Genomic DNA, 27487 nt, shown 5'->3' on the forward strand with positions numbered 1-27487 from the left:
AACCAGGCTGAGGGCTTTGGGGCGTGTGGCCCTCAGTGAAGAACCCTCCCTCAGCCTCTGGTGTCTCTTTGGGCCTTCTTGTTCACCTGCCTTTCCTTCTGGGAGATGATGACTTGTTGCTAGTTGGAGTCATCCCTAGAAAAGAAATCTCCCTAGCATGACAGTGTAATCATTTAACTCTCAGAACCATGTCTTGGCTTTGCAGGACTTGGTAGCATCTCCAATTATGGCACTTTTGGCCTTGAAACAAGAAGTGCCGGAAGAAGCTGGAGTTCCTTTGGCTCCGTCGGAGGCTTCCTTGGAGCACAGATCCGAGATGGACAAGAAAGGCTCAGCTGGCTCCAAAGCAGGAAGAGGGTCTGCCACCACCACAAATGGGAACAGTGGGGAATTCTGGGAAAGAACGGTGCAGAGAATCCTGGGAGAAGAGATGCCCTGCCCAGATGGAGAGTGCCAGGATATCTGGCATTTCCGCGACCAGGAGGCCCAGGGCCCCCGAGAGGTCTGCAGCCGACTCCACGATCTCTACCGTCAGTGGCTGAAACCGGAGAGGCATACAAAGAACCAGATGCTGGATCTGGTGATCCCGGAGCAGTTCCTGGCCATCCCACTCTCGGAGGTCGGGACCTGGGTGAGAGAATGTGGGGCAGAGACCAGTCCCCAGGCGGTGGCCCTGGCAGAAGGCTTCCTCCTCAGCCAAGCAGAGGAAAAGAAGCAGGAAGAGGAGCAGGTGAGAGAGTTTTATCCTGGTAGTTTGAAAGGAAAAAGCATGGGCGGAAGGATATACTAAAATGGACTCTTAATAGTCCAAGGCCTTTGCCTCTAGTGTCTTGCCTTTTCTAACCCTTCTCCCCATTGCATGTCCTGGATCCTCATTGCTGTTTCAGGAGCAGGGCCTGTTTGCAGAATTGAGCACTGATTTCTCTGAAACCGAGAAGGCTCCATGCGGCCGCAGACACAGTTCAAAACAAAGAAGGATCGTGCAGGAGGCTGACCGTGGAGCCACCATGCAGGGTGAGGATTAAGGAGGCATATTTTGACTTGGTTTCCCTCCGGAGTGTGCCAGAAATCTATGGCACCCTTTTAAGTTCCTCTCAATGTTTTTGTGAGTTGAGGGGGTGTTCGGGGAGTGACACTTAAATTAAACCTTACTTATCACTTCCACTATGGTTGAGGGGTGAATGCTCATCTCCTGGGGCGTTAGGTCAATAAACATCTCAGTTGATGGTTGCTTGAGGATTTTACGTTGTCTATTTTGTATTGTATTGGGCTGTATCATGGTTTTCCTTCTAATGACCTCCTTGAATAATGGTGTTAATTATGTATTTATTTATTTATTACACTTATGTACAGAAATTCTAAAATTTACAGGTTTACAGAAATTCTAAAATTGAGATAAAAACAAGTATGCAAAATTTAAAATTCTAAAACACAGAACATACATACATAAAGCATTAAAAACCGTTAAAAAACTAAACATGTGGGTGATTAAGATGTGCCGCCATATGCCTGGGCAAAGAGGAAAGTCTTAACCTGGCGCCGGAAAGATAGCAGCCTTGGCGCCAGGTGAGCCTCGTCAGGGAGATCGTTCCACAGTCTGGGGGCCACCACCGAAAAGGTCCTATCCCTTGTTGCCACACTCCAAGCCTCTCTCAGAGTAGGCACCTGGAGGAAGACCTTAGATGTTGTACGATATTCACGTCGGGAGAGGCGTTCCGTCAGGTATTGTGGTCCCAAGCCGTGTAAAGGCTTTATAGGTCAAAACCAGCACCTTGAATTGGTATCGGAAACATACAGGCAGCCAGTGCAAGCGGACCAGAGCAGGTGTTATATGGTCAAACCTTCTAGTTTGAAAACTGAGTTTTGAAAACTCTTCTCGCCTGAACTCCATGTTTAGTCAGACGGACGTTAGCTGCGAGAATTTCTCTGGCCAATATTGAAGAACTGAAAGTTACTACACATCTCTTAAAGTAAGATGGGCTTGGGAGTGTATCTAGCACCCTAATGCTCCTCGGCTGGAGTTTCATGTTTAACAGTGCATTTAGATTATTCATCCCTCTTAATTTCCCCCTGCTTGCTAGGGAGCACACCATTTGGCAATGGGGAGATCTCAAGAGCCACTTGATTTGGGTCTAGGATTAGATTTCCTTTATGGTTCAATCTTTTTGATACTGATATTTCTCCGCCTTCTGGAGGGCTCTGGCATTTCTGGTTTTGATAATGGGGTATAATCATTGGAGCCGAAGGCTGCAGGATTAATATTTTTTTATCCCTGATTTGGCTAGTTTCTTGATTTGAGTTTGCTTCTTGTGTTATTCTAATCCGCAAGTCTTTGAAGAGCTGGAGTATCTAGCTGGAGTTGTTTTAAACCCTTGACAACGGGATAGTTTATCATTTATATCTCTTAGAGTCCCAAAGTTGTTAATTAATGTTTTAGTGGTTAGCAGACTCTAGTCATATATCTTGACTTCAGCAAAGCTTTTGACAAAGTGCCCCATGATATTCTGATTAACAAACTAGCTAAAAGGGGGCTAGATGGAACAACTACTAGGTGGATTCACAGTTGGCTACAGAATCGGACTCAAAGAGTACTTATCAATGGAACTTTCTCAAACTGGGGAGAGGTAACGAGTGGGGTACTGCAGGGCTCAGTCCTGGGCCCAGTGCTCTTCAACATTTTTATTAATGATTTGGACGAGGAGGTGCAGGGAACGCTTATCAAATTTGCAGATGACACCAAATTGGGTGGGATAGCTAATACCCTGGAAGACAGAAACAAACTTCAAAGTGATCTTGATAGGCTGGAATGCTGGGCTGGAAACAACAGAATGAAATGTAATAGGGATAAATGCCAAGTTCTACATTTAGGAAATAGAAACCAAATGCACAGTTACAAGTTGGGGGATACTTGGCTCAGCAGTACTACAAACGAGAAGGATCTTGGAATTGTTGTAGATCACAAGCTGAATATGAGCCAACAGTGCAATATGGCTGCAAGAAAGGCAAATGCTATTTGGGGCTGCATTAATAGAAGTATAGCTTCCAAATCAAGTGAGGTACTGGTTCCTCTCTTTTCGGCCCTAGTTAGGCCTCATCTAGAGTATTGCGTCCAGTTCTGGGCTCCACAGTTCAAAAAGGACGCAGACAAGCTGGAGTGTGTTCAGAGGAGGGCAACCAGGATGATCAGAGGTCTAGAAACAAAGCCCTATGAAGAGAGACTGAAAGAACTGGGCATGTTTAGCCTGGAGAAGAGAAGATTGAGGGGAGACATGAGAGCACTCTTCAAATATTTAAACAGTTGTCACACAGAGGAGGGCCAGGATCTCTTCTCGATCCTCCCAGAGTGGAGGACATGGAATAATAGGCGCAAGTTAAAGGAAGCCAGATTCCAGCTGGACATCAGGAAAAACTTCCTAACTGTTAGAGCAGGACGACAATGGAACCAGTTACCTAGGGAGGTTGTGGGTTCTCCCACACTAGAGGCCTTCAAGAGGCAGCTGGACAAGCATCTGTCAGGGATGCTTTAGGGTGGATTCCTGGATTGAGCAGGGGGTTGGACTCAATGGCCTTATAGGTCCATTCCAACTCTACTGTTCTATGATTCTATGATCTGCCATAAAATCAAGAGTTGATTCATTTCCATCCCTATCTACCTTTTCACTCCCCTGTTGCTCTTCAGTTTCCCTCCCAGGGGTGGTCAGAACTGCAAACCGGTTTGCGGTTGAGATGGGAGGCGGAGTGGGGGGGGAGGCTTCCTCAAACAGGAAGTTTTCAACTTTTGATTGCTTCGAGCGGGGAAACGTTGGGGACTCAAGTAGGTCTCTCGTCCTCTTTTTCTTACCCCTCACTCCCATTCCCAGCAATGTTAGAAAGTGCTAGAGAAACTACTTAGCTCCGTTCTATGATGCCCTCTGCTTATTTGACGATTACAGGAGCAAGGTTCCGGGTGCTGAGTGCTGAGAAAGGTCCGTAAAATCAGGAAATCGTTGATACAAAGTTGATACGAAGTTCATACAGTCTTACATGTTTTATGAGCTCATTAAAAGGAGTCGGCACTCAGATTCAAAACACAGCCCAGCAGCTGAAGCGTCTCAGAGTCTTCTCTCAACAGGTGGGAGTTTGAAGAGATTAGATCACGTTTAGACCAGCCGCCATTTCGTTTCCAAGCACATACTCTAGTCCGTACTAAAATTGTAAAGTCATAGAATCATAGAATAGCAGAGTTGGAAGGGGCCTACAAGGCCATCGAGTCCAACCCCCTGCTCAATGCAGGAATCCACCCTAAAGCATCCCTGACAGATGGTTGTCCAGCTGCCTCTTGAAGGCCTCTAGTGTGGGAGAAGAGCCCACGACCTCCCTAGGTAACTGATCCCACTGTCGTACTGCTCTAACAGTCAGGAAGTTTTTCCTGATGTCCAGCTGGAATCTGGCTTCCTTTAACTTGAGCCCATTATTCCGTGTCCTGCACTTTGAGCAGATGAGGTTAGTGAAGACTCACTAGGAACTTTAAAATCGGTAAAAATTAAAATAAACAATAAAAACAGTTATGCGCAGTCGGTGCATAAAATCAGGAGAAGCAGGGAGGCACGTCCTCCTCCCACAGCAACTAATAGAACTGTTCAAAAGCAAAATACTCCCCCAGATCCTGTATGGGGGCCCTGTTTGGGCCTCTGTAGATGCTACTCCACTGGCGATACAGCAACATAATTTTTTAACTACAGCACTCGGGGTCCCTAGGTCTACTTCTAGGGACATTGCCCGTCTGGAAACAGCATGCCACTTAATTCAAACACTTATTTTAAAGGCAGCAATCTTTTTCTGGCTAAAGATTACGTTCCACCTGGCTTCACCACTGGTGCTGTCTACTCATGATGATATGGGGAAAGAGTCATGGGCAGAAAAGATGAGCGTCTCTGTCTCCAAGCTGGGCTATTCGCAAGCATACCTCCTTATGAGGGGGTTTGATGGGGCTAAGGACGAGATCTCCAGGGGATTATTTGACTGCGATCTCCAGTCATCACTGGCTGTTGTTGAAGTGAGCCACTCAAATACAATATACAAAAGTATAATTACTACCCTGGGAAAGACCCCTTTATATTTAACCTCTCTTACTTCATATGAGCTAAGATGGTTATTTACCCGGTGCAGGTTAAATTCAGCTGATTTTAATAACACTCCTATAACAGCTGATGGAGGTGAAGGCGTGTTATAGGAGCCATCCTAGGGTGAAAGCAGACCGCCCAGCTGGCTGCCCCAAAATTGAGGATATGACACATTTTCTAGTCGAATGCCCAATGTATGCGGAATTGAGGAAGCCATACCTTGAGCCTTTAATTCCTAGGTTTAACTATATGCCGCCCAAAAAGGCAACTCAAATACTTCCATTAGGCTCTGATCATTATATATCATTTTGTTAGCAGAAGTCTCTCCATTTTTAACAGGAAACTGTAAAGTAGCCATCATATTGCAGGCAAAATGTCATAATGTCATGTATGCGAAAATATCTCCTTGTGTGCATCCTTGCATCTGTCTTATCTAATATAAACAAGAGCTCCGGCTCCAGTATTCCTGTGTCAAAGTTAACTTCTGTAACTTACTGTAAGGCCAAAGGTATTGTTTATAGAACAGAGAATTGTTTAGCATAATTACCTATGCCCCAGTGTTATGTTCTGATTGGTTTATGCTGCAACAGGGCCCTGCCCCTTGCAGACTCAAATACTGTACCGTATTCCCTATGTTTTTGTCTGATTGCTCCCTTTGAAGAGACCAGGCCTTTATTACTAATCAATAAAGCGCTTTTGAACCCTCTGTCGCTGGAATGGTGGAGTCATGCTTAAGGGCTGTTTGGATTTCGTCCTTGGGTGAAAGAACCTTGATCTAACAATTTAGGCCTGCAAAGTTTGTATGTCGGGCGCTGGAGGTGTGGAAGCTCCTGACTACCTTATAGGATCAAATTATATCCTGTTGATACCATACGTTGGTTAATATAGTTAACCTAAATATGACAACCTGGCCGTCTGCGATGTTATTAATGATTGTATTACTCTTTCGGCTGCGGTGAGTTGGCGGCTGGGTGTGCAATAATTCTGTTTGTGTGCGAATGGCCTCCCTGGCTAATATGCAATAAAGTATTTATTTAAACCTTACTTACAGTTCAGAAATGTGTTTATTTTCAGCATGTGAAGACATTATATGTGGAAAGCTGTATAGAATCATAGAATAACAGAGTTGGAAGAGGCCTACAAGGCCATCGAGTCCAACCCCCTGCTCACTGCAGGAATCTACCCTAAGGCATCCCTGACAGATAGGCCTCTTGAAGGCCTCTAGTGTGGGAGAGCCCACAACCTCCCTAGGTAACTGATTCCACCGTCGCACTGCTCTAACAGTCAGGAAGTTTTTCCTGATGTCCAGCTGGAATCTGGCTTCCTTTAACTTGAGCCCGTTATTCCATGTCCTGCACTCTGGGAGGATCGAGAAGGGATCCTGGCCCTCCTCTGTGTGACATCCTTTTAAATATTTGAAAAGTGCTGTGGTTTCTGGTTAAGAACCTAAATGGGGAGACACGTGTGTTTTCACACAAATGTTTTCACACAAATGAAATTAAAAACATGAGCATAAACAGTGGAGGTTTTCATGCCATTCTCTACTTGGACATGCATCGTTTGATCTGCAAGACAAGCAGACGCTCTGGGCTTCCTGACATCTTTGTCTTCCACAGGTGAAGGAATGATGCCGGCAGTAGGTACCAAATCATCTCTTTCTGGTGGCGAAGGGGGAACGGATGCAGCGGGACCAAATGAGGTAGGGGGACAATTTCTGGGGAGAAGGGTGAGGGGCAGCCTGGGGGTCTCTGGGCTCTGCTCACCTCCCTGGGACTGAACAAATCCGTTTCCTCTTTCCTTCTGTCAAAGCTGCCTTGTTGAATGGCTTAGAGTGCCCCTCAAGGAGGTTTCATTAGGGTCCCCCCCCCCATCTTTTTGGGTGTGTTTAGAGCGAAGCCTGGATGGGGGCTGAGAATAACCCCCATTCCCCTCACCTGCTGTGTTGGATTTCGCTTGTCTGTAATCTTCATGTTCTCTGAGGAGGAAATGTTTCCCTTTCAGGGTCCGGTGACCTTTGAGGAGGTGGCTGTGTCTTTCACGGAGGAGGAGTGGGCGCTGCTGGATCCGGACCAGAGAGCTCTGCATCGGGAAGTCATGGAGGAGCTCTGTGGGATTGTGGCCTCTCTGGGTAAGGCTCCGTCTTTCCCTGGTTGGTAATAATATATTCTTTACAAATGCGACACACTAATTTTAGCACGTTCTGCATATTTCTTCATGCCAAAGCCTCGTCTTCCAATCTAACAAGATGGATCTCTTTTGATTGACTAAGAGTGCAATCCTATGTCTGCTTAGAAAGAAAAGACTCCAGGCTGTAGGGCTTAAGAAGGGCCCTGCTGGATCAGACCGAGGGTCCATCTAGCCCAGCACCTTGTTCACACGGTGGCCAACCAGCCATCGGCCAGGGATGAACAAGCAGGACATGGTGCAACAGCACCCCACCACCCATGTTCCCCAGCCACTGGTGCACACAGGCTTACTGCCTCGGATACTGGAGGTAGCACATAACCATCAGAGCTAGTAGCCATCGATAGACTTTGCCTCCAGGAATTGATCCATCCCCCTTTTAAAGCCATCCAGATTGGTGGCCGTCACTACATCTTGTGGTTGTGAGTTCCATAATTTAACTCTGCGCTGTGTGAAGAAGTCCTTCCTTTCATTTGTCCTGGATCTCCTACCAATCAGTTTCCTGGGAGGACCCTGGGTTCTAGCGTTTTGAGAGCGGGAAAGAATTTATTTATTTATTTATTGCATTTATATACTGCCCCATAGCTGAAGCTCTCTGGGCAGTTTACAAAAGTTAAAAACAATGAATATTAAAAACAAATATACAAAATTTAAAACCATCAAAGCATAAAAAGCATAGAAAACAACAATATCCTTTTAAAACAACTATTTGGGGGTCAGATAAAAATGTCTCCCTATCAACATTCTCCACACCTCTATCATGTTCCCCTTATCCTCCTCTTTTTTTGCAAGCTAAACAATCCCAGCTGTTGTCACCTTCCCTCATAGGGGAGATGCTCCAGCCCCTTCGTCATTTTAGTTGCCCTGTTCTGCACTTTTTCCAGCTCTATAATCCCTTTTTTTTTTAGGTGTGGTGACCAGAACTGTACACAGTATTCCAAGTGCGGTTGCACCATAGATTTGTACAAGGGCAGTATGATACTGGCAATTTTATTCTCAATTCCTTTTCTTATAGTGCCTAACATGGAGTCTGCCTTCTTTACAGCAGCCGCACACTGGCCTGACATTTCCATCGAGCTGTCCACCGAAGATCTCATTCTTGTTCAGTCACCGCAAGCTCAGATCCCATCAATTTTTTTGCCCCAACATGCATCACTTTACCCTTGCTTACATGGAACCGCATCTGCCATTTGGATGCCCACTCTCCCAGCTTGGAGAGAACCCTTTCGAGCTCCAAACACTCCTTTTGTGTTTTAACCACCTTAACTAATTTGGTGTTATTGGCAAACGCAGCCAATTCACATGAGCTTTATGTCTGAAGGGAAGCTGAACTCAAGTTCCATAGCACACCTGCTTCCCATCCAGGTGTTTTCAGTTTTTCCCTTTATCATAGCTGTTCAGTGATCTGTGGTTCCTTCTCTGTATCTGACCAGTTCACTGTCTTCATTGCAGGAGGTGATAAATGGGAAGCTGAGACGGTAGAAACCCCATGTGAGGAGCCACCAGAAATCGACGGATGTAAACAGATGGTCCAGGAGAGAATAAAAACAAGAGCAATGCACAAGATGATGAAGAAATCCTCTGCTTGTCATGGCCATGGGTCCAGTGAAACCACAGTACAGGAAAACTTAGATGAACAAATGGAAATAAATCTGTACTCTGTGTGTAGGACAAGCTTTGATTCTCAATCAAGTCTTAAAAGCCACTGTAAAACTCACACAGATGACAACTCGTTAAAATGCTTGGAGTGTGGAAAAATCTTCACTAGAAGGACACACCTTACTTCTCATTAAAGAATCCACACAGGGGGAAAACCGCATGAATGTGTAGTGTGTGGAAAGCGCTTCAGTCAGAGCTCAAGTCTCATTTCTCATCAAAGAATTCACACAGGGGAGAAACCATATAGCTGTGCTGAGTGTGGAAAGCGCTTCACTAAAAGTGCAGACCTCACTTCTCATCAAAGAATTCACACAGGGGAGAAACCATATAGCTGTGTAGAGTGTGGAAAGCGCTTCAGTCAGAGCTCAAACCTCATTTCTCATCAAAGAATTCACACAGGGGAGAAACCATATAGCTGTGCAGAGTGTGGAAAGTGCTTCAGTCACAGCTCAAGTCTCACTTCTCATCAAAGAATTCACATAGGGGAGAAACCATATAGCTGTGCAGACTGTGGAAAGTGCTTCAATAAAAGCAGCAACCTGACCTCTCATCAAAGAACTCACACAGGGGGAAAACCATATGAATGTGCAGACTGTGGAAAGGGCTTCAGTTGGAACTCAAGCCTCACTTTTCATCAAAGAGTTCACACAGGAGAGAAACCGTATAGCTGTGCAGAGTGTGGAAAGAGCTTCAATATAAGCACACACCTCACTCGCCATCAAAGAATTCACACAGGGGAGAAACCATATGAATGTGCAGTCTGTGGAAAGTGCTTCAGTCACAGCTCAAGCCTCACTTCTCATCAAAGAATTCACACAGGGGAGAAACCATATAGCTGTGTCGAGTGTGGAAAGCGCTTCAGTCAGAGCTCAAGTCTCACTTCTCATGAAAGAATTCACACAGGGGAGAAACCATATAGTTGTGCAGAGTGTGGAAAGAGCTTCAGTCACAGCTCAAGTCTCACTTCTCATCAAAGAATTCACACAGGGGAGAATCCATATAGCTGTGCAGAGTGTGGAAAGTGCTTCAGTCAGAGCTCAAGTCTCACTTCTCATCAAAGAATTCACACAGGACAGAAACCATATAGCTGTGCAGAGTGTGGAAAGCGCTTCAGTCACAGCTCAGGCTTCACTTCTCATCAAAGAATTCACATAGGGGAGAAACCATATAGCTGTGCAGACTATGGAAAGTCTGTGCAGGCTATGGAAGGCAGCAACCTGACTTCTCATCAAAGAATTCACAGGGGGAAAACTATTTGAATGTGTAGACTGTGGAAAGTGCTTCAATCCGAGGTCAAGCCTCACTTGTCATCAAAGAATACACACAAGGGAGCAACCTTTTTGGTGTGCAGACTGGAAGGTGTTTCGGTGGAAACAGCCACTTAACATTTCATCAAAGAGTTCACATCGGGGAGAAACTATGAGTATGCTGACTGTGGAAAGCATTCCAGTAGGAACAGCCACCTAACTTCTCATCAAAAAAATTGTACAGGAGAGAGACCATGTGGAAAAAGCTTTAGTTTGGGCACAAACCTGAGTAGACATCAAAGAACTCACAGAAACCATATAAATATAAAGAGAGGGGGAAGAGCTTCAAGTAGAGATCAAATCGAAGAATCATAGTATAGTAGAGTTGAAAGGGGTCTATAAGGCCATAGAGTCCAACCCCCCCACTCAGTGCAGGAATCCACCCAAAAGCAAAAGCTTTAGGGAAAGAGCTTTCATGTGACACCATGGCTTACTTCTCATCAAAGTATTCACACAGGGGAGAAACCATATAAATGTGCAGAGTGTGGAAAGAGTTTCAGTTTGAACAGAAGCATCCATAGACATGGGGGGGAAAACTCAGGGGAGAAGCCATATAAATGCTTCATGTGTGGAATAACCTTCAGTGTGAACACAAGCCCCTGTTGAAATCAACGGGGAAAGCAATGCTTGGGGTGTAGAAATTTCGATGTAACCATCAGCCTGATTTCTCATGAAAGAATTCATATGGAATAAACCATAGAGTTGCCTCTCGTGTTGAAGGAGTTTCAGTCAGAAGATCAATCTCACTTCTCACCCAATAACTGACACGGGGGAGAACCCTTAGAAAAGCTTGGAGTATAGAATGAGATGACGACATCATCCAATTCATCTTTCACATCAGAGAACGTACTTGGGGAAATGAATTTGAAGAACTGACCTCACCTATAGAAGCCTTCCCAGTTTTTAAGATTGAAATCTTGCTCACGGGCCCTACAGCAATATCCATCAATTTGGTTCAACCAGGGCAGGGGCTCCTTGGTGGGGGCTCCAACACTGTTTAACTGCCTCCCATGATAACTTCACTGAGCTCCCTTCGTGATGTGTTTACGAAATATTTTAAAAACTGATTGTTCTTAACTTTTTTTTTTTACTGATTTATTCAAAGTTGGCCCATTGCTTTAACATCTGACATTCAACATACACACACACAATCTCACAAAAGTCCTATGAGTTTTGTGAGATTAAAACAGCGTATTAAAAACAACCGGGGATTAAGATATCCAGCTAATCTGATTAGACTGGGCCCCTAAGATCAGCCAATTCCACCCTTGAATTCAAAGAGGTTCAACACCCTCCCCACTACGCCTGAGTTTTGCTGCATTTCCCCGTGAGAAAATTCAAGGGCAGCCTGACCTTACCCCTGTGGTTCGCTGGGAAGTAAGGAGTTGCACTGGTTTAAGTGAGACATCATTTTTGTTGAGTGTGTACTGGATGGTAACAGACTCCAATCATCGGCTGTGTCAGATGTGCAGAATAAGAACAAGTACAGGTGAGCCCAGCCACAGGGACCAGGTGAGATCAGCCACAGGGAAACTAGGGAATAGAGATGGACAACACTCCATATCCACCCAAAGCGGTTCATTCTGCATTAGTAAGCACAATAGGGCTGTTGCTAGACGAGGGTTTAGCCCGGTGCGAGACCTGGGCTCCCTGCTGTGCGTGCAGATGACGCACAGGGGATCCCGGGGTCAGCCCGGGCTAAACCCTCCCTTGACCCGGGATAACCGGATCCACTTGTAGCTTTTTTTCCACAGCCCCGGGCAGAGAGGGCATCAGACATGGCAGCTGGGGGGGAAGAACGGGCCAGGGCAAGGAGATCGGGGACGGGGGGGGGGAGAAGAACGGGGACGGGGCAAGGAGATCAGGGGCGAAGAAGAACGGGGACAGGGCAAGGAGATCGGAGGCGGAGGGGGCATCGGACATGGTGAGCGGGGGGCGGACATGACGAGTGAGGGGCGGACATGGCAAGTGGGGGTGGGTGGGGGGACATTGTGTGGGGGAAATCGGAGGCAGGGGGGAGCTGGGAACCCTTTATTTTTTTTAAAAAAAAAAGCCTTTTCGTTTGTGCGCTCCTGCGCACATGGCCCCTTTTAAGATGAAAAAAATGGCCGACGCGACGGGGCTTTCCCTTACCCCGTCACATGCTAGGTCAAGCTAGGGGCGACGGCCCTTGCTAGCTGCAGCGCGGCCCCGCCCCTACTCCCCACCGGATTACCTGGTAGGTCTAGCAAGGCCCTAGGCCTCAAACCAAGTGAATAACCATGGTAGTCATTCAGTTCCCACAAACCCACTGAGAACGCAAGAAGAGCCCTGCAGATTTGACCAAGGGTCCATCTAGTTCTGAGTTCTGTTCACACTGTGGCCCACCACCTGCGAAAATGTCCTGCTCCTCGGAGGGAATTTAAAGCATTTTGAGCAAAACCAGAGCAGAGCCTTCCGGTTTGAGATGGCGGCGTGGTCAGATCATTCCTGCTCTGCTCCGTTCCCGTTATTTCTTTTAAGCCTTCTGACTGCCTTGTTATCTAACTAAACTTCTCGCGCGGACTTTGTTTTGCTTGCTTTTACTCTTTGCCTAATTACTTGCTGTATTTTGTGGGAGGTTTTGAGGATGGCTCCACCGAATACAAAACAGTAGAGACGCTACCCACGCCTCCTGAGCCTTCAGTTGCAAAGTCTGCCAAGACTTCTTGGACAGACGGTGAAGAAGATTTGAGTGTTTGGGTGAAAAATATATCGTTATAAGTGTCTCAGCAGTCAGCGTGGCTGGATCCTCAGAGCCCTTATGACAGCCAAAAGACTTCTATTATCACACTGGAAGGACAAATTCACACCTATAATGCAGTGGATCGAGGACCTAACCACTTTATCAACTTTTGAACAAGTGTTATATAGATGTAACTTGCAAGGGGATAAATATACAAACATTTGGTCTGCTTTTCTTGAAGCCTTTGTATAACTCTCCCCCCCCTTTTTTTTTATAGTTTATACGATGGAAATGATAATTCTATATATTTAATCTATGGTTTTCTTTTTCCATTTTCACGATGTATTTTCTGTTTTGTTTGTTGATATTCACACACACACACACACACACACACACACACACACAAAACAAGTGGATACTGATTTTCTAGACCCATTCCTTTCTGGGTTCTGACCTGGTTACGAGACTGAATCAGCCTTGGTTGCCCTGATGAATGACCTTTATCGAGAGAGGGACAGGGGGAATGCAACCCTGTTAATCCTGCTCGATCTCTCGTCTTTTGATACCATTGACCGTGGCATCCTCCTGGATCGACTTTCTGGGATGGGCATGGGAGGCACTGCACTACAGTGGTTCCAGTCCTACCTACAGGGTCGTTTTCAGAGAGTAGCATTGGGTGACCACTCCTCGGCCCCTTGGCAATTGAGCTATGGAGTGCCACAGGGCACCATCTTGTCCCCAATGTTATTTAACATCAATATGAAGCCATTGGGAGGGGTCATTAGGGGATTTGGCGCTAAATGCCATCAATACGCTGATGACATGCAGCTCTATCTCCCTGTGACAACTGAATCAGGTGAGGCTGTGCAGGTCCTGGACCAGTGCCTAGACTCAGTAATGGGCTAGATGAGGGCCAATAAATTGAAACTAAATGCTGGCAAGATGGAAGCCCTGTGGGTGAGGGGTTCCTGAGTCCAGGAGATTGGCTCATTGCCTGTTCTTGATGGGGTTGCACTCCCTCTGAAAGATCAGGTTCCTGGTTTGGGGGGTACTCGTAGATCCGTCGCTGGAGGCTCAAGTGGCCATGGCGGCTCAGAGTGCCTTTTACCAGCTTCGGCTGGTTTGCCAACTACAGCCTCTCCTAGACAGACAGGCATTGGTGACCTCAAGATTGGATTACTGCAATGCGCTCTATGTGAGGCTGCCCTTAAAGCTGTTCCGGAAGCTGGAGCTAGTGCAGAACACTGCAGCCCAGCTGTTGTCTGGAGCTGCCCCTTTCCAGCATGCAACTCCTCTGCTGAGGGAACTGCACTGGCTGCCTATTCACTACCAGGCCAGGTTTAAGGTTCTTGTTCTTGTGTACAAAGCCCTAAACAACTTGGGATCATGATACCTGAGAGAGCGCCTTCTCCCCTATCAACCTGCCCAGTCACTGAGGTCATCCGAGGGTCTGCTCCTGGTGGTCCCACATAGATGCATCCTCTGATTGGAGTCCACCAAGGGAAGAGCCTTCAGCGTGGTGGCCCCCCTCCTATGGAACTCCCTGCCTCTGGAGGTCAGGCAGGCGCCAATTTTGTATTCCTTTCGGCGCCTCATGAAATCATCGTTATTCCAGGACGCCACGGTTCACTGTACAGTTTGCTTCTTTTAAAATCTATTTTAAGGTGTTTCGTTCTGTTTTTATTTTATCTTGGGCACTGCTCTGAAATTTTCAATGGAGAGCAGTACATAAATATTGTAAGTAAATAAATAGGGTACTGAGGTTAGAGGGAACAGGCAGGCTTGTGTCTAGAAGGATGCAGACAAGCTGGAGCATGTTCAGAGGAGGACAAACAGGATGATCAGGGGTCTGGAAACAAAGCCCTATGAAGAGAGACTGAAAGAACTGGGCATGTTTAGCCTGGAGAAGATAAGATGGAGGGGAGACATGAGAGCACTCTTCAAATCCTTAAAAAGTTGTCACACAGAGGAGGGGCCAGGATCTCTTCTTGATCCTCCCAGAGTACAGGACATGGAATAATGGGCTCAAGTTAAAGGAAGCCAGATTCCAGCTGGACGTCAGGAAAAACTTCCTGACTGTTAGAGCAGTACGACAATGGAATCAGTTACCTAGGGAGGTTGTGGGCTCTCCCACACTAGAGGCCTTCAAGAGGCAGCTGGACAGCCACCTGTCAGGGATGCTTTAGGGTGGATTCTTGCATTGAGCATGGGGTTGGACTCGATGGCCTTGTAGACCCCCTTCCAGCTCTGCAATTCTATGATTCTATAATGTAGATGATGGCAATTGGGGCAGTTCAGACGATCCAAGGCCTCAGCGTACGTGGGCATGGCCCTAGCAATCCCATTGCTCTGCTTCCAAACAAGTTTCACATGAAACAAAGCCTTTCCGATGCCCTCTCTCAGGCTGGGGCCTCTCTGGACCAAGCCAGCAGTTCTTTCCCATATAGGCTGACAAAATCCCATCTGCTGCAAAACGTGTTTCCTTGAGTCGGCCTAGGGAGAGAGACGCTCCTGACGCCTGCTTGGCTTTCTAAGGGTTAAAAGGACTCAACTCGATTCCTAGAGAGGAAGGCAATTGGGGTGGGAGGGGATCGCCCCATAGCAGCCCCTCCCTCCCCCGAAACCCCTTCCTGTGCTGACTGCCCCCCCCCCCCCCAAGAATGGAGTCTCTCCTCTCGGACACACACCACGAGGTCTCTCTTCCGGGATCGGTGAGTCTCCTCCAACCTCACTTGGGCATTTGGGTAGGTGGGTCGCTGTGGCCCAGGGCTGCGGGGTGAGGGGCTTGGGAAGTCAAAAGGGGGGGCGACCCCTCTCCCCCCAGGGAAGGAGAGGTGGGGGAAGCTGCCCGGACTCCAACCACAGCCAGAGAATGGAGAGGAAAAAGGAAGGAGGGGAAGGTGGGGAGGGGGTCATTGAAGAGGAAAGGTTGGGGGGTTTATTGTCCTATTAGGAAGCCTTGGGGGCTGGGGAGAGGGAGGGCAGACCCCGTCCCAAGAAGGGGGCTAGTGCAGCTCACCCATACCACAGCGTTCCTGACCTAGCGCACCCCCCTCCTTCCAGGTTGTTTGGACTGCAACTCCCATCATCCGCATTCACCGAAGGCACTGGGTTGGGGAAGGCTGTTCTACATCATAGTCTATCCACCCGCATTCTCCAGGCGGGCTTCTTTCTCTCCTGCTCTGGGCAAAGCCAAGAGGCCCCTTTGGATAGGGGGGGTGGGGTGGGGGCGGGGGGGGGGAGAAGGTTTTAAAAATCTGAAATGTTGAAAAAGATGCAAGGGAAGGTGTTTTTGGATTAGGGTTGGGGAGGCAGATTATTTACAGAGGACACAAAACATCCAGAAAGCAGATGAAAGGAACTATAAAGTTGGCATGGCAAAGTGTATGTGGGGGGGAGGGAACTGTGGAGTGGGGGGAACCCCAACAAAACACAGCCAACAGATCTGAGGGTTGTTTTGGGGGGGGGCACACAGGGTTTGTGGGTTGCTTGGAAGCCACAGCTGGCCGACGGTGGGAACAGGATGCGGCCCCGTGTGAGGCTTGGATCTGCTTTGGATCCGTTCCAGCACCTTACTTCTGAGAGGAACGGAGTGTATTTAGTATTATATGTATGTTCTGCCTTTTTTCCTCTTGCAAGGAAACCAAGGTAGCTCACAGGGTCATCTCCCACCCTCCGTTTTATTTATTTATTTATTTATTTATTGCATTTTTATACCGAAGCGCTCTGGGCGGTATAATTCCCCTCACAACAACCCTGTGAGGTAGGTTAGGCTGAGAGGTAGCGATCCAGTGAACTTCGTGGCCACGTTGAGGACTTGAACCCGGATCCCCGGAGTCCTAGCCCAGCACTCTAACCTTGTTGGTTCTCTGTGGATGTGAGACTTAACACGAAGTCAGCAACAGAAGGGGTCAAGGAGATGGGACTTGCCTGGGGCAGGAAAGATGGTGAAGGAGGAATGGAGGCTCAAAGGAAGGCTTGAGAGAGGGAGTGTTTGTGGAGGGCGGGGAATTCTTGTTGTTCATCTGCATCTTCAGCCCCACAACCAGGCTGAGGGCTTTGGGGCGTGTGGCCCTCAGTGAAGAACCCTCCCTCAGCCTCTGGTGTCTCTTTGGGCCTTCTTGTTCACCTGCCTTTCCTTCTGGGAGACGATGACCTGTTGCTAGCTGAAGTCATCCCTAGAAAAGAAATCTCCCTAGCCTGACAGTGTAATCATTTAACTCTCAGAACCATAGAATCATAGAATAGTAGAGTTGGAAAGGGCCTCTAAGGCCATCGAGTCCAACCCCCTGCTCATTGCAGGAATCCACCCTAAAGCATACCGGACAGATGTCTTGGCTTTGCAGGACTTGGTAGCATCTCAAATTATGGCACTTTTGGCCTTGAAACAGAAAGTGCCGGAAGAAGGCGGAGTTCCTTTGGCTCCATCGGAGGCTTCTTTGGAGCACAGATCCGAGATGGATGACAAAGATTCAGCTGGCCCCAAAGTAGGAAGTGGGCCTGCGGCCACCACAAATGGAAGCTGTGGGGAATTCTGGGAAAGAACGGTGCAGAGAATCCTGGGAGAAGAGATGCCCTGCCCAGATGGACAGAGCCAGGATTTCTGGCACTTCCGCTACCAGGAGGCCCAGGGCCCCTGAGAGGTCTGCAGCCGACTCCACGGTGCTCTGACTCAGTGGCTGAAACCAGAGAGGCATACAAAGAACCAGATGCTGGACCTGGTGATTCTGGAACAATTTCTGGCCATCCTGCCCCCAGAGATAGGGAACTGGGTGAGAGAATGTGGAGCAGGGACGAGTTCTCAGGCAGTGGTCCTGGCAGAAGGCTTCCTCCTGAGCCAGGCAGAAGAAAAGATGCAGGAAGAGCAGCAGGTGAGAGCCCTTCTTGATAACTCCAAAGGGTGAAGAATGTGAGGGCAGATACAGTAAAATGTCCAAGGCCTTTGCCTCTAGTGTCTTTCCTTTTCTAATCCTTCTCCCCATTGTATGTCCTGGATCCTCATTGCTGTTTCAGGAGCGGAGCCTGTTTGCAGAATTGGGCACTGATTTCCCTGAGGCAGAGAAAAGTCCACCAGGCAGCAGAGAGAGTCCAGAGCGAAGAAGGTTCGTGCAGGAGGTTGACGGAGGAGCCGTCATGGAGGGTAAGGAGCAATAGTGCCTATTTCATCTTGCTTCCTCTAAATATTTTCATGAGGTTCAGAGGGGTGGGGAGTAACCCTTAAATACATTCTACACTTCAGAAACATGTTTGGTATGAACACTCCAAGACTTTATACATGGTATCTAGTATTGCAATTTGTGTACTTAGACATGCATAATTTCATTTCCGTCAAATTTGCAGATGACGCAAAATTGGGTGGGATAGCTAATACCCTGGAAGAGAGAAACAAACTTCAAAGTGATCTTGATAGGCTAGAGTGCTGGGCTGAATGAATGAAATTTAGTAGGGATAAATGCCAAGTTCTACATCTAGGAAATAGAAACCAAATGCACAGTTACAAGATGGGGGATACTTGGCTCAGCAATACTACAAATGAGAAGGATCTTGGAATTGTTGTAGATCACAAGCTGAATATGAGCCAACAGTGCGACACGGCTGCAAGAAAGGCAAATGCTATTTTGGGCTGCATTAATAGAAGTATAGCTTCCAAATCATGTGAGGTACTGGTTCCTCTCTATTCGGCCCTGGTTAGGCCTCATCTAGAGTATTGCGTCCAGTTCTGGGCACCACAATTCAAGAAGGATGCAGACAAGCTGGAGCGTGTTCAGAGGAGGACATCCAGGATGTTCAGGGGTCTGGAAACAAAGCCCTATGACGAGAGACTGAAAGAACTGGGCATGTTTAGCCTGGAGAAGAGGAGATTGAAGGGAGACATGATAGCACTCTTCAAATACTTAAAAGGTTGTTACACAGAGGAGGGCCAGGATCTCTTCTCGATCCTCCCAGAGTGCAGGACACGGAATAACGGGCTCAAGTTAAAGGAAGCCAGATTCCAGCTGGATATCAGGAAAAACTTCCTGACTGTTAGAGCAGTATGACAATGGAATCAGTTACCTAGGGAGGTTGTGGGCTCTCCCACACTAGAGGCCTTGAAGAGGCAGCTGGACAACCGTCTGTCAGGGATGCTTTAGGGTGGATTCCTGCATTGAGCAGGGGGTTGGACTCAATGGCCTTGTAGGCCCCTTCCAACTCTGCTTTTCTATGGTTCTATGAAAAGCACGTGGGCCTGATTTTCCACCACCTTCGTCTCCCACAGGTGACAGGACGGTGCCAGCAATAGCCAGCCAATCGTCTCTTCCTTGTACTGGAAGGAAGGAAACAGCTGCAGTTGGACGGACTCAGGTAGGGGGACAGATCTCTGAGGAGAGGGGGAAGGCTGGACAGCCACCTCTCCTGGAGGGTTTAATTGGTTTTCCTGCACATTGCAGAGGGTTGGACTAGATGATCCAATTGTGGTTCTTTCCAACTCACTGGCCCCGTTCAGACGACACCATGCTGGTTAAGGGTGTTTGGTTAAGCAGCAGGGTTAACAGTGTTGTCTGACATGCGTTTTCCTTAACCAGGTGCCTCCGCTAACCCCATTGTTGGCCGGCTTCATGAACCCTGTTCTGCAGCAGGATTAGCGGCACCAACTTTGGCTTAAGGTGTCGTCTGACACGCACCTGTGGTTCAGGGGCCGAAATCATTGAGCTAACAGTATAAAGAGGCCTACATAGCCTGAATCGCGCAACTGCCGGCTCTCTTGGCGCAAGGGCTGATGGGATACGGGGTGGAGCATTTGGAGGACTCAGGCTCATCTAACTTTTGTGAACCGCCCAGAGGGCTTCAGCTATTGGGTGGTATAAAAATTTAATAAATAAATAAATAAATAAATACTGCTTTGTGGTTAGCATGTGGTTAAGGAAAATGGGAACAGGACAGGGTTAACTATGTTGTGTGCAAGTGTACAGATTGTGGTTAGTGCTAACCACAGATTTCTTGGTGTCGTCTGTATAAATTCTATGATTCTATGGGTGCCTCTGTCCTTGGCTCATTCCCTAAATTGAACAAATCTCTCCCCTTTTTGCTTCTGTCAAAGCTGCATATTGGAAAATCTGTGAGTGCTACTCATGAAGCTTTAGATCAGGTTTCCAAGGGGCACCAAAAAAAGAGAGGAGAGGGCATATACAGACTCTGGGAAGAGTAAGCATTCACCTCACCTCACCTCAGGGAAATCAAATGAACTCGTGATTTCGATTTTACTCCTCTGTAAAATTCATGGAATCTCTTGAGGAGAAAATAATTTCTTTTCCTTTCAGGGTCTGGTGACCTTTGAAGAGGTGGCTGTGTCTTTCACGGATGAGGAGTGGGCGCTGCTGGATCCCGACCAGAGAGCTCTGCATCGGGAAGTCATGGAGGAGAATGCTGGGATCGTGGCCTCTCTGGGTAAGGCGCCGTCTTTCCCTGGTTGGTAATAATACATTCGTTACAGATGTAGTAGACCAGCCTTCCTCAACCTGGGGCACTCCAGATGTGTTGGACTACAACTCCCAGAATGCCCCAGCCAGCTGGCTGGGGCATTCTGGGAGATGCAGTCCAACACATCTGGAGTGCCCCAGGTTGAGGAAGGCTGTAGTAGACTAATATAAGGCTTTAAATATATATATATCATTGAATATAATAGAATCTCTCAGTGGTTCAGAACATTAAAATACAACATTAAAAACACAATATTGAAACACAGCATAAAAATACCAGATAAAAAATGCATTAGATATATTTCAGCACGTCAAGTCCCCGTCTTCTAGTCTAGCGAATAAACTCTTACAATAGTGGCCAGATTAAGAATTTTTTCTGACTAAACATGAATAGGACTGCACCTTAAAACGTTAACATTCCACCTTTCCATATTTATTTTTATTTATTTATTTATTACATTTATATCCCGCCTTTTTTCTCCAAGGAACCCAAGGCGGTGTACATCCTCTTCCTCCTCCTCTCCATGTTATATTTATCCACAAATAGACCTATCAATAGACTGCAATACAAAATATTAAAATTATAGCATCCTCAAAGCAAGAATTTAATGATCAGCTTCAGATCATTGAAAGATTCAGAATCATCAGAAATACAGGTAGAGATTGGGGCCATCATAGGATCCCAGAGGCCCAATAGAGTAGTCTTGCCATAGCTTACTGCCTACAAGTCAACAGAGAAGGCTCAGGAAGGTGAGTGTCTGTTAACAAGGAGTCATTCAACGCCGGGGCCACTGCTGAGAAGGCCCTGTACCTCTGATAAAGGCTATACCTTTATTCCCTCTATGTTAATTTGCTCCAGAGACCATTTGAAGAGTGATCATTAAGCCAGAACTACACTAAAAAGAAATTTAGGTTTAAAATATATTGGAATAACAGACAAGATGGTGAAATTAAAAAAAAAAAAATCATGAAAAATAGTGAAGACAGGATACAAAAGAAACAATGCATTGCGTGAAGAAAGATTAAAGAATAATAAATGGATTGAAGCTGTGACTATCATAAAGGCAATGATAAAAGAGTTAATACAATATAGCAGCAGTCCCCAACCTTTTTGGCACCAGGGACCGGTTTCGTGGAAGACAATTTTTCCACGGACCGGGGTGGGTGGGTGTTGGGATGGTTTTGGAATGATTCAAGCACATTACATTTATTGTGCACTTTATTTCTATTATTACATTGTAATATATAATGAAATAATTATACAACTCACCATAATGCAGAATAAGTGGGAGCCCTGAGCTTGTTTTCCTGCAACTAGACGTTCCCATCTGGGGGTGGTGGGAGACTGTGACACCTGAAGTGTGTTGCTTATGTCCAGTCTACTCCGTAATCTCGTTTTGCTTGTTGTCAATGCAGAAGTTGCATTGTTGTCAATGAGAACGCAGCCCGGTCCGTGGCCCAGGGGTTGAGGACCCCTGCAATATAGAAAGTAATTGCATTAACTAATTCAGACATACTACATGGCAAATTGGAATATCGGAGAAAGCATATCAATATTAATCTTCGTTTCTCACCCTCTCCAGCCCTAGGCTAACTTAAGGCACAATCCTACACGTGTTTAGACAGAAAATGGTCCTACAATTCCCAACATTCCTTAGCCCATAGGACTAGCTGGGAGATGCTGGGAGTTTTAGGACTTGTTTCTGCCTAAACATGCATAGGATTGTACCCTTAGAGTCATAAATATTTACACCTCCACTCCCTACTTGGCACCAAGTGAAGAAACATACCTCCATCAATCTGCCTTCCAAGTTTTAAGTGGAACAATAAACGTAATAAGCCATTAGCTTTAGAGAGTGAAATTAAACATGTAAAAGATGTAAGTCATTCTCTGTTGTTGCAGTGAAACAAATGAGAGGACCAATGCCAAAGTGATACAGAGGCCACAGAAAGTCAGCAATAAAAGACGCTTAAGAGAGCAATGGCCCCTAGTGAAGGTCTGAGGACCACAGGAGTGTTCAGAGTCCTACTTCCAAGATGGGATGCCGGGCTCTGGCCTCGGAAGGGGGTCAGAGATCCAACGTCCCTCCATCTCACCCGGCGTGGAGAGAACGCCTGAGCCTCACCCAGCGTCCTTCCCTCCCTGTCAGAAATGCCTTCACTAGATGGGCAAAAAAGCCCGTCTAGCGAAAAAGGCAGGGGCGGGGAGGCTTAAATCTGTTAGTGAGCCTGTTTTAATTGTGTTTATTTAGTCCCCATGGTTCATCCGACACGCTAAATCATGGTTCACCTGACAGGCTAAGCCATCACGTTTCACTCAAAGTGCTCAACCACTGTGGCTTAGAGCGCTGTCTGAACAGGGTCTGAGGTATACACCCATTTCTCATGCTAACAATGGGATTCCCCAGCCTCTTCGGGCAAAACGTCTTAACAGTCCCTCTTCCCCTGCAGTATTTGGGATTCCCCCAAAGTCTAAATAAGCTCAAGTAAACCGCTCTTTTCCAGGAAGCATCCCTTAACTGATTAGCCACATTTTTTATTGGTATTCTGTTTTAAGATAAACAATTTTAAGATGCTGCTTTAATCTTTTTAATTTTAAGTTGCTATTTTAATCTTTTTTTGTCTTTGTAATATTTTATTTTTTATGATCACCGCTCCAGAATCTATTTTAGATATGGAGCAGGATACAACTATTGTAAATAAATAAATAAGTAATGATGTATCCCTGGGGGGGAAAGTAATCTATATATATAAAACGCTTAGGTATGTTTCCATAAAGGTTTCAGCTGATACAGATTGCTAAGCAACAATAACAACGTGTAACGTCAGCTGATGCGGGTTGCTAAGCCCCTCGCCCGACTCCTCCGGGCTTTCTAAGGTAATCCTACCCCCCTTTCTGCCACTTCGCTCCCCACCCCACGAAGGGGGCAGCGCCACGGTCCGGAGCATGACCGAGGCACGGCCGGGCCCCTTGGTGGCCGGGTGGAAGGCCGCTCGCCTGCTGCGAGCCCAGGCCCCGGCCTAATCTCATGCGAGCTGGGCGGGCGGCCCAAGGCTGATATGCTACAACGGCGCATACGTGTAACAACAGCGTATGTTACACCGGGTACAGCTAGTAATGTAATACATTCTGTGCATCCACATTGTTTGGCAAAATGCCAACTCAGCAGTGTGTCCTGCCCTCATGACAGCCAAAAGACTTATTTTATCACATTGGAAGGACAAATACTCACCTCCCATAATCCAATGGATTGTGGTTCTAATAACACTATCAACTTTTGAACAGGGTGTTATATAGGCGCAACTTGCAAGTGGATAAATAACATGGATATTTGGTTTGTTTTTCCTGAAACCTGTGTATAACTCTCTTCCCCCACTTTTTTTTAATGAACAGTACACATGATGGAAAAATGATGATATTCCTGTATATGTAATGTGTTTTTTTCTTTTCCCCAATGTATTTTCTGTTCTGTTTTGTTTATATTCACAATAAAAAGGGCAAAATGAATATAATAATAATAATAATAATAATAATAATCAGTGTGTCCTGCCAAAGTGATACAGAGACCTGATTAGTGTGGAAGTGATGAAATCCTAAACTAAATCAGAAGTTGGGGGTCTTGGAGTGAATATTGAAGTCCCAGTAGACCACAACCCTGCACACAAGGCCACCTCTATCACGCAGGGAGAGTCTGGCTGTGTCAGATGGAATCCATGTTTCCTATGGAGAGCCCGCCACTGTGTCTCCAGGCATGAAACGAAATTGCCAAATGGGCTACAGATGAAATCATGTGGATGACACGGACCCCCAACGCTTCTGGTCTGAAAAGAGGGAAAGACGCTGCTAAGATTCTGCTCCCTTTGTCCACCCAGGTCTCAGCAACAGACACTAAGTTGGCTCATTTAGCCATTGTTAACCACCAGTTAACCACTTATATGGTTACATGGTCCTCCTCCTCTCCATTTTATCCTCACAACAACCCTGTGAGGTAGGTTAGAGCAAGGGTAACCTAAAGTCACCCAGTGCACTTCATGGTCGACGTTGGATCTTCCGAGTCCCAGTCTAACAGTCTAACCACTACACCCCACTGGCTTATGTTAAGCTTTATGTCTGAGTGGAAGCCAAGTTCACTTTTCCATTGTGTCAATCCGTTGTTCCATTCCACACGGGCTGACAGTTCATGCCAGGTCTTTTCAGCTCATGCTTTTATCAAAACTGTTCTTGAGGATGTTCAGTGATTTAACGTTTCATTTCTCAATCTTAACAGTTTCCTGTCTTCATTGCAGGAGGTGATATATGGGAAGATAAGACTGAGGGAGACCTACATGAGGCGTCACTGGAAAGAGATGGATGTAAACAGACGGACCGGGAGGGAATAAAAATAGAAGAAAAGCAGACGGTGAGAAACAAATGGTCCATATTTCAGGCCAGTGACTACTATGAAACCACATTCCCTGAAAAAATGAATGACAGAAAGGAAACTAGTCAGTACTCTGCATTTACAAAAAGCTTTCATTCTCAATCAGTCCTTAAAGGTCAGTATAAAATCGACACAGAGGGTGCAATGATATTCCGTATTAGAAGCCTCATTTCCCATCAAAGAAGTCAAACAGGGGAGAAATCATATAAATGTGCTGAGTGTGGAAAGAGCTTCAATAAGAACTCAAACCTCACTTCTCATAGAAGAATTCACACAGGAGAGAAACCATATAAATGTGCAGAGTGTGAAAAGAGTTTCAGGCACAGTTCAAGCCTCACTTCTCATCAAAGAACTCACACAGGGGAGAAACCACATAACTGTGCAGAGTGTGGAAAGAGCTTTAGTGCAAGCGGAAGTCTCACTTCTCATCAAAGAATTCACACAGGGGAAAAACCATATGAATGTGCAGACTGTGGAAGATTTTTCAGTCAGAACAAACACCTAACATCTCATCAAAGAATTCACACAGGGGAAAAACCATATGAATGTGCAGACTGTGGAAGGTGCTTCAGTCAGAACAAACACCTAACTTGTCATCAAAGAATTCACACTGGAGAGAAACCATATAAATGTGCAGAGTGTGGAAAGAGCTTCAGTCAAAACTCCAGTCTCACTTACCATAAAAGAATTCACACAGGGGAGAAACCATATACATGTGCAGTGTGTGGTAAGAGCTTTACTGTAAGCACAAGCCTCACTTCTCATCAAAGAATTCACACAGGGGAGAAACCATATAAATGTGCAGTGTGTGGAAAGAGCTTCATTCAGAATGCAAACCTCTTTTATCATCAAAGAGTTCACACAGGGGAGAAACCATATACATGTGCAGTGTGTGGAAAGAGCTTTACTGCAAGCACAAGCCTCACTTCTCATCAAAGAATTCACACAGGGGAGAAACCATATAAATGTGCAGTGTGTGGAAAGAGTTTTACTGAAAGCACTAGTCTCAATAAACATCAAAGAACTCACACAGGGGAGAAACCATATAAATGTGCTGAGTGTGGAAAGAGCTTCAATAAGAACTCAAACCTTACTTCTCATAGAAGAATTCACACACGAGAGAAACCATATAAATGTGCACAGTGTGAAAAGAGCTTCAGTCATAGCTCAAGCCTCACTTCTCATCAAAGAATTCACACAGGGGACAAACCATATAAATGTGGAGAGTGTGGAAAGAGCTTTAGTGCAAGCAGAAGTCTTACTTCTCATCAAAGAATTCATACAGTTGGAAAACCATATGAATGTGCAGACTGTGGAAAGTGCTTCAGTAAGAACAAACACCTAACTTGTCATCAGAAAATTCATACAGGGGAGAAACCATATAAATGTGCAATGTGTGGAAAGAGCTTCAGTCAGAACTCAAATCTCACTTGTCATCAAAGAACTCACACAGGGGAGAAACCATATAAATGCTTTGAGTGCGGAAAAAGCTTCGGTGTGAACATTAGTCTTATTTATCATCAAAGAATTCACACAGGAGAGAAACCCTATAAATGTTCAGAGTGTGGAAAGAGCTTCAGTCAGCACTCAAGCCTCATTTACCATCAAAGACTTCACACAGGGGAGAAACCATATACATGTGCAATGTGTGGAAAAAGCTTTACTGTAAGCACAAGCCTAATTTCTCATGAAAGAATTCACACAGGGGAGAAACCATATAAATGTGCAGTCTGTGGAAAGTGCTTTATTGAAAGCACAAGCCTTAATAAACATCAAAGAACTCACACAGGAGAGAAACCATATACCTGTGCAGTGTGTGGAAAGAGCTTTACAGTAAGCACAAGCCTCACTTCTCATCAAAGAACACACACAGGGGAGAAACCATATAAATGTGCAGTGTGCGGAAAGAGTTTTGGTTTCAGTGGAAGCCTCAGAAAACATCAAAGAACACACACAAATGATTATATGAATGTGTGGAGTGTGGAAAGAGCTTCAATAAGACCTCAGAGGTAACATTGCACCAAGGAATTCACACATGGGAGAAACATATGAATGTTTCTAGTGTGGAAAGAGCTTTAATGTGAACAGACGTCTTACCCGTCATCAAAGAATTCACATGGGGCGAACCATATAAATGTTCAGAGTGTGAAAGAGCTTCAGAAAGCTACGTAGACATCAAAGAACTCAGGGGAGAAGCGATATAAATTCATGGAGCCCAGAAGTTTCCATATGAGTTTTATTTTCTTGTATTCCTTTGAAAAATGTTTTTTAATGTGTTTTTATTCTAGTTGTCCACCACTCAAAATTCTTGAAATGGGAGTGGTATATTGTAAATAAATAAACCAGATTTCTCATCAAAGAATTCACAGAGGGGAGAAACTAGATAAATGTGCAGTGTGTGGAAAGTAATTTATTGAAAGCATAAGTCTCAATAAACATCAAACAACTCACACAAATTATTATATGAATGTGTGGAAAGAGCTTCAATAAGACCTCAAAGATGAAATTGCACCGAGGAATTCACACGCAGGAGAAACGATATTAAAGTTTCTAGTGTGAAAAGAGCTCTAATGTGAACAAAGGTCTTACTTGTCATCAAAGAACCATATAAATGTTCAGAGTGTGAAAGAGCTTCAGAAAGCTACGTAGACAT

At 45.9% G+C, this 27487-nt stretch overlaps 1 protein-coding gene and 1 pseudogene across 1 annotated transcript in view; both read left to right on the forward strand.

The window, feature by feature from the left end:
* The window catches only part of LOC134396293 (zinc finger protein 420-like), a 162263-nt gene extending 135101 nt beyond the window's left edge, over positions 1-27162 (forward strand). Inside the window, exons 2-5 of the mRNA XM_063122728.1 lie at positions 17970-18096; positions 19213-19298; positions 20255-20402; positions 24701-27162. Of these exons, the coding sequence (XP_062978798.1) occupies positions 17970-18096; positions 19213-19298; positions 20255-20402; positions 24701-26847 (2508 nt within the window). The 3' untranslated portion in view covers positions 26848-27162. The remainder of the gene's footprint in view (positions 1-17969; positions 18097-19212; positions 19299-20254; positions 20403-24700) is intronic.
* On the forward strand, positions 666-11278 carry LOC134396385 (zinc finger protein OZF-like; annotated as a pseudogene).
* Positions 27163-27487: the final 325 nt, after the last annotated feature.

Source organism: Elgaria multicarinata, chromosome 3 (assembly GCF_023053635.1).
Source record: "Elgaria multicarinata webbii isolate HBS135686 ecotype San Diego chromosome 3, rElgMul1.1.pri, whole genome shotgun sequence".
Taxonomy (NCBI): Eukaryota; Metazoa; Chordata; class Lepidosauria; order Squamata; family Anguidae; genus Elgaria; species Elgaria multicarinata.